Source organism: Leptosomus discolor, chromosome 9 (assembly GCF_034619465.1).
Source record: "Leptosomus discolor isolate bLepDis1 chromosome 9, bLepDis1.hap2, whole genome shotgun sequence".
Taxonomy (NCBI): Eukaryota; Metazoa; Chordata; class Aves; order Leptosomiformes; family Leptosomidae; genus Leptosomus; species Leptosomus discolor.
In genome coordinates this window covers 23,130,951-23,138,364 of record NC_141399.1, presented here as the reverse complement: position 1 = coordinate 23,138,364, position 7,414 = coordinate 23,130,951, and the positions used below count along the sequence as shown (strand labels likewise).

Genomic DNA, 7,414 nt, shown 5'->3' with positions numbered 1-7,414 from the left:
ACCACTGACGCTCAATGAACCCCTTCAATGTGTGACGGAGGCCGCGCCCCGCCCTCCGCAGGCGGTGAGAGGCAGGCGCCGCAGGGAGGCGGTGCGGCCCCGCGGCGGCGGCGGGCGTCCCGTGGTCACGTGCCCCGGCGCTGGCGCTGCCGTCACAGGCGCGCGCGGCGGGCAGGCGAGGTGGCGGCCATGAGCGGCGTCTTAATGAGCGGCGTCTTAATGCGCGCCTTCCGCGCCGCTCTCCCGGTTCCCGTCGCCGTCCGCCGCCTGCGCACCGCCGCGCCGCGGCCCGCCTTCGCCAAGGAGCTCTTCCTGGGATCGCTGCGGAAGGTGAGGGTCCCGCCGCGGCCGCACCCGAGCGGGGTCCTGGGCGACGGAGGGGGCAGCGGTGGGGCCGTTTCTCTTACTGGGCCGTCCCACAGAGGAGCGGGCGGCGCGGTGGGGCCGGCTGGCCGTGGTTCCGCGGTGCCAGGCAGCGGCTGGGAGCGGTGCGGGGAGGCGCGGGAAGGGAGAGCGGCCGTTCCTGCCTGTGGGAGCGCTGGGATGGATTCTCAGCCTCCCCGGGCGCAACTTGGGGCTGGTTCCTCTCGTCCTGACGCTTGTTATCTGGGAGACCGACCCCCACCTCGCTACAGCCTCCTTTCGGGGGGTTGTGGAGAGCGATCAGGTCTCCTCTTGGCCTCCTCCAGTCTGACCAACCCCAGTTCTCTCAGCCGCTCCTCATAAGACCTGTTCTCCAGACCCTTCACCATCTTTGTTGCCCTTCTCTGGACACACTCCAGTACTTCAATGTCTTTCTTGTAGTGAGGGGCCCAACACTGCACACAGAATTCGAGGTGTGGCGTCACCACTGACGAGTACAGGGGCACGATCACCTCACTGCTCCTGCTGGTCACATTGTTTCTGACACAGGCCAGGATGCTGTTGGCCTCCTTGGCCACCTGGGCACACTGCTGGCTCATGCTCAGACCAGCACCCCCAGGTCCTTTTCTGACAGGAAGCTTTCCAGCCACTCACCCCCAAGCCTGTAGCACTACATGGGGTTGTTGTGACCCAGGTGCTGGACCTGGCACTTGGCCTTGTCAGACCTCATACACTTGACCTCAACCCATCGATCCAGCCTGTACAGGTCCCTCTGCAGAGCCTCCCTACCCTCAAGCAGAATGGAGAAAATAAATCCACTGAATGCCATTCTAGCAACAATTGCTGCTCCCTATTGCAGTCCAAGTGTGTTTGTCTCAGGCGTTTTAGTTGGCCTCTCAGCTGAAGCTGGGTTAAATAAATTGACCTATTTGCATCTGTGTACACAAAGTGCATAATATAATTCTGAATCCTCAAGAACAACCAGCATCTGAAGAGCTACTCTAAAGCACAGTCTCCTGTTCTTGCAAGCCTAGTAGATTCCCTACAGAAGTGTCTGTTTACAGTGGGCTCTGGGCATTGAACAACTGCATTCCACAAAGCTTCTGTCAGGTTACCCTCTGTTTACTTCATTGAACAAGACTTTATATAAAATTTTGCTTACAGTTTTTTGTAGGAAAGATTGAAGTTCTTGTGTCTTGAGATGCCACTGGACAAAGAAGTTATAAATTTGAGATAAAATGGTGTATTAAGACACTGTACTTGTTAATCCCAGGTTTGGAGTATGCATCTATCAGAGATTACAGGATTAAATAAATTGAAAGAAGGGGTAATTCAGATCCACTGAAATAAGTTAAACAATAAAGTCTCCCAAAACAGACCTTGTCAAGACATCACGTTAAACCCGTGTTCATATATGCCTTTTTTTTTTTTCCTCAAATTTCAACACAACAGTTTTCTGAAAAACTATAGTATTTATTAGATCCTGAATTTTTGGAGCTGACATGATTCTTCAGATTCTCATGAACAGTTTTGTTTGGCAGACGTACACTCTTCTATTTAAAAGGGGAAAGGTTATAAGAATTAGAAGCATGCTTCTCATGTAGCCTTTCACTTCTTTTGTTAGTTGCTTAGATTATTTTATTTATTCAAGCCTGTCAGGTCATACTGCTTCCAGTTTATGGCCAAAATACCAGGGTGATGATAAGGAGCAGCATGGACCTCGCTAACCTTTGTACTTGGGACGTTAAACAGGTGGAATGTGCTGTGTGTTTCCAAGGGATGGCGCTTATGGGCTGAGCTTTGAAAACGTTATGACAGTAAATTGATTCTGATACAAATTAAAACTAATTTTTTTTAATCCCAAAATGGGAATTCATGCTTGATGAAGGATTTTTGCATCCTCATAGTTCTTAAAATCTCTTTATTTCTCCCTTATGTTTCTGTTTTTCAGGTAACACCTTCTGATTTTTTTTGGTACGTAGTAAAGTTGAGTCCTGCGGATTTCATCAGATAAGGCTGTTTCAGAACACTTTCTGCAGTTCTTAATTTTCACAGTTTTTTAGAGTCTGGTATTTGAAAAGCGTGTGTTCTTGTATTTGTATTTCAATTGCACAATTCGTGCTTTTAAAAAAAAATAAAAAATAAAAAATTTGCCTATTATTTTAGGAAGAAGTTTTCCCTTATCCAGAGATTAGCAATGAAGAGCTAGAGGAGATCAACCATTTTGTAGGACCTGTAGAAAAATTCTTCAGTGAAGAAGGTATAGTTACTAGTTTCTTATCCCTGCAAGTGATTTAGTGATTACAGAATGATTTAACTGTAGCAGTTGAATGAGAGTATTGTACTTAAAATATTCAAGTTATTTTATGCATTTATTGATAGTCATACAGTGCTGCTGATTCTATGAGCTTGTTCATTTGTGGCTTTTTTATGTAGAGTATTTGGATGCTGATGAGAAGACGTAAGTCTTCCAAACAGAAAAAAAATAGAAAAAAACAGGAAGTAAAAGAATTCTGGAGTAGAGGTAGGATTTGAAATTGCTTTTAGCTCAGTCGAATAATGTCATTTACTGCTTCATATATTGTGATTTTTTTTCTGAAACTTTTCACTGCTCTACTGTACTAAAACTGGTTTTAGCAAAATTCAGCAGAGATGTTCATAAATGATGACTCGTTAAGAAGCTATGAAAAATCAAAAGCATTAATGTTTTTTCAGCATTAAAGTAGGTGTTTCTTCTATTGGTGCAATAGGTAAGCCAATTCTAGAACAATTGTAGAAAATTGATTTTTACAGACAGCAGTTTCTGAGACAGTTAAAACAGTATCATCTCAGATTTCCCGCTGACAGAGGTACTAGGTCTAGATTGCCAAACACTGCAGGAGTTTGAAGAAGCCTGTGATTGTCACAAATCACAATTTATGAGATCAAGATAATTTTAACTATAAAATTGGAATGGTGCTCCCTGACAGTAAATTAAGAATTTGTGCAATTACATTTTTTAATTCTGTGCTCTGTTGGGGAACATCATTTATGGAGTAAAACCCCTGATATTTAAGAGAGGAATAAACCCATCAAATTATAGAGTCTTAACTGAAGGTGGAAATTGCTCATCTTTGTTGGAATTCACAACTGTTTCTGTTATTGAGGGTAACGTATGAATCTGGTAAAAATGGGTTAGGAGAGCAGCCTTAAGCAGTTAGAAACTTGAAATGGTTGGCACTGGGTAAGGAAATTCATCTCGGTAGTCTCATTGTGAAGCTTGACAATGTCCAGACGCCCCAGTCAGGTCTATGGAGGTAAAAAAACACCTTTCTCTCCCTAGAACAGCTGATGGCATACTGCAAATATGTATCTTATACTATGGAGCTACAAGACTAGAGTGGCGCACAAAAAGTCTTTTTTAAAATTAGTTTTCTTTCTGAAGAACTTCTCTTAGAAGAGCAGCAGAATTGTTTAGTTGCCTCCCCCTCTCATATTTCATACAGAAGTTACAGCATCATTTTACTGGGGTGAGTGTGAGGTCTCTTTAGGAAAGGTCCGTTGCTTTTGCATCGTTACTTCTTGTTGTGTGCTTTTTGGAAAGACATCTATGTTCCTTTTGCTGCAGCTTACAGCCTTCCTAAGCTGCTTAATAAACTCTTGTTTATTTTTGCTGTCACAGTACAGAACAGCTCTTTTAATGCCCAAGAATTTGAATAACGCCTAAGAACAAGATTTTTGTAATTGACTCATTTATGTACTTTTTTTTTTTTTTTTTAATAATCATGACCTAAACATAGTTCAGATAGAAAATCTGGGAAATACTTTGCTTATTCCAGTCATGGAGTCTTCTAACATGCGCGTGGACGACCTGTACACAGAGAAATGTTTGAGAAAATGAAACAAACCCCAGATTTTTCCCTCTTCTGAGTCCTTTTCCTGTATATGTTGTGACTTTACAGCCATAATCAGTATTCTTGAGACCTTCCAGTTGGTTCTGTATTTTGATTTTGATGGTATAGTAAGGTGGTCTACCTCAGTGTAGCATTGGTCTCCAGAAGCAGAATTGGGAGTTCTCACTGCCGTGTTGAGGGCTTGTCTGTGTGATTGTCATCAAAAGGCTTAAATATCGTTTTCCCCTTTGCAGGGAGGAGGAAGGGTTGGGGTGGCAGGCTGCGGCAAACAGCCCTCACCCACCCGCTGTATTATTAGTGTTAGAGAAGCCAGTTTAGGGTTTGAGACTTTTCCAGCCACAGGGAGGAGGGCAAATGGGAGAGTCGGTAATATCAGGCTGAAGCTAGAAAGAGGAATTCTTGTGAAGGTCAGGATGAGAAGTATGTCTGTACCTGGTGCAGCAAGCACTATGTCTGTTCTAAAGGTGCTTCAGAAGATGAGAGGAAAGTTACAGCAGGGAAGGATGTGGTGTTCCAGCAGCCCCTTTTCCTGTAAGTTGTTGCAGTTCTTCAGGTCTGGGCTCTCAGACTGGTAGTTAGGAGAGATTGTACTGCTGCTGACTCATAGCACGCAGTGACCTGGGCTCTGATTGGAGAACACTGCTGTCTCAGAGATCTTTTCTGCACTAAGAAACAAAGTTTTATATTCTAAAGCCTTCTGTATTTATAGTGGACTCTAAGAAGATTGATCAAGATGCAAAAATCCCACCTGAAACTTTAAAAGGACTGAAGGACTTGGGTCTCTTTGGCATGCAGATTCCAGAGGAATACGGTGAGTAAATGATCACAGAAGAACAATCCAGTAGTCTGTATTAAGTAATGCATTTTGGGGTCTTGCAAAATATGTCTGTACTATTCCATGTGTAGTCATTGGACTTGGATGTCTAGACTAGGAGCTGAGATTTTCTCCCTAGTTAATAAAGAGATGTGGGCACCAGGAATGTCTGTTGGCCATGTAAGGAGCTCTGCATCCTCTTACCTTGGGCACCTTACTGAGATAACTAATTTTAGGTGGTGTAAATTCCCCTTGGTGTAGCGTTTTCCTTTTTGTTCTTTTTTTGGATGCGGTAGAGTAACTTGAAGTTCTGTGGGACTGAAGTTCTTGCCAGTGGTTCCTAAAATTGCACTGAGTCCGAACTAGCGTCTCATGGAACTGATCTATCAAAGCTGTTACCTGTCATGGGCAGATGGGACTGTGTTTGACTGTGTAGAAGTGTAAAAGCATAATGTCTATTTATTAAAAGTATAGCTTTTGTATAAAATCTTTCTTATGCAACACTGAACAAAAAGTTGATGTCTTAAATGACATTATAGTGCCAATTGAGATCAGAGACGTTAGTGCCACAGTGCAACCCTTAAACTCGCAAAGGAAGTTTCAAGGTTTTTTTGAAACCCTTAAACTTGGAAAGGCATTTTCAAGAAAATGTTGATCTTACGCATAAAATAAAAATTGGGATTGAAACTAATATTTTAAATGAATTTATAAAGAAATTAGATCATTGCATTGTCTGTTTTTCTATTCTAAAAGATGGAGACTTTCAAGAGAACAATGCAGAGGAAGGCAAAACTCTGTTTGACCATCAGCAGAACATAGTTTCAGTGGGGAAGATACCTAATTTTTGAAGAGAATAGTGTGAAACAATGTCTTTTTTTCAGTGATTACAATAATACTATATGAAGCTGGAGACATACCTCAGTATTTACTTGGTGTTAAAGTAATACCTTATTTTTCATAGCATTTTTTGTTATGTGTTTTTGGTTTATTGTATTAGGCAACATAACTAGTGTTGCTGTGCTGCACTGATTTCAGTTCTTTAAGTGTTTATATATAAATTCGTTGGGTTATATTGGATAACTTGCATGTACTGCAACGTGCATTAATCTGTTGATTAATTAATTGTTAATGCTTTTGAAATGCATTAGAAATGGTATTAAATGTTTTTTATGGGTATTCAGAAATAGGCAGGATGATGCGAGAGTAAGATAGAGAAGAGGTTTGCAAGCTCTTTCAAATTTTTCTCTTCAGCATAGTGGCTTGGGAGGGGAAAGAACTGGACAGAGCACCTTAACCAGACGGGGACAGAGGTATTTAGGAGTTCAGAAATAAGCTGGAAGAAGACAGGAGGTTAGTGTCCACTGAAAGGAGGTGCTGGAAGCAGAGAACAAAGGACAGAACTCAGAGCGTTAGGAAGCATCATGATGTTGGAAGTATAACTTACTATTGGTTAACTAGAAATAAGTTTCCCACTGTTACTTTTTTTAAAGAGTTTCAAAGGCAATGTATTTGACTTCAGAATCATACTTTGGTTGAATAAAATGTTATTATTGTTTTGATCATGTCTTGTTTTGAAGTTTATGAAATAATACTGTCAGCTTCCAGTTTGTAAAAGGTCGCAACCCATTCAGCATACGTGTAGAAATCCGTAGTCCTGTTGTCTTGCTGTATTTTTGGTGGTGGTGCTTGTCATATTTTAAAACTCTTCAGTCACATGTATTCAGTGCTTCATGCGTTCCATGGTATTTTTCATAATAGTTCGTAATAGTGGCGTATTTGCCAGAAGCGTCAAAATGCAGAACATTAATGGGAAAAAATGAAACTCATGTAAATCATGGAATAATGGCTGTCTTTAACATGGGCATCTCTGGAATTACTGTGCACATCACCAGTAGTCTCCAGGCTGAACACTGAACCCAGCACTGCTTAGAAAGGGGAAAAGAAGATTTATCCTGCTTCTGTTCTTTTCAAGCTCCTTACAAGTAGTCTTTGTATTTGCAGCAGCAGATCACAAAATTCCTCCAAAAAAGATGTGCTGGTGTCAAGTTTCTTTCTTGATATATTCACATTTTTTGATTAAAGACACCAAAAAAAATTTGTTTTATCCTGTAAGCACAGAAATTCAGACAAGAGCAATGTTTATACTGAATCTTTTACCATTTTCACATTGGATTCACATGGATTATGCTGTATTTGCCATGTGTGCATGCATGCTTGAACACAAACACATCTTCTTTCTGAATAGAACTACATCCAGCACAACTCATGCTTATTAAAAAGTTACTGTTTTCACAAAGCATTCTTCTGGCACAGCTGCAGCAGTGTGGTACTTGGTTGTGGACAT

The 7,414-nt window shown here is 41.7% G+C and overlaps 1 protein-coding gene across 1 annotated transcript in view; it reads left to right on the top strand.

Annotated features, from left to right (window-relative positions):
• The first annotated feature begins 204 nt into the window (after positions 1–204).
• Positions 205–7,414, top strand: part of ACAD9 (acyl-CoA dehydrogenase family member 9) — a 28,100-nt gene continuing 20,890 nt past the window's right edge. Inside the window, exons 1-3 of the mRNA XM_086469736.1 lie at positions 205–330; positions 2,530–2,623; positions 4,966–5,067. Of these exons, the coding sequence (XP_086325862.1) occupies positions 205–330; positions 2,530–2,623; positions 4,966–5,067 (322 nt within the window). The remainder of the gene's footprint in view (positions 331–2,529; positions 2,624–4,965; positions 5,068–7,414) is intronic.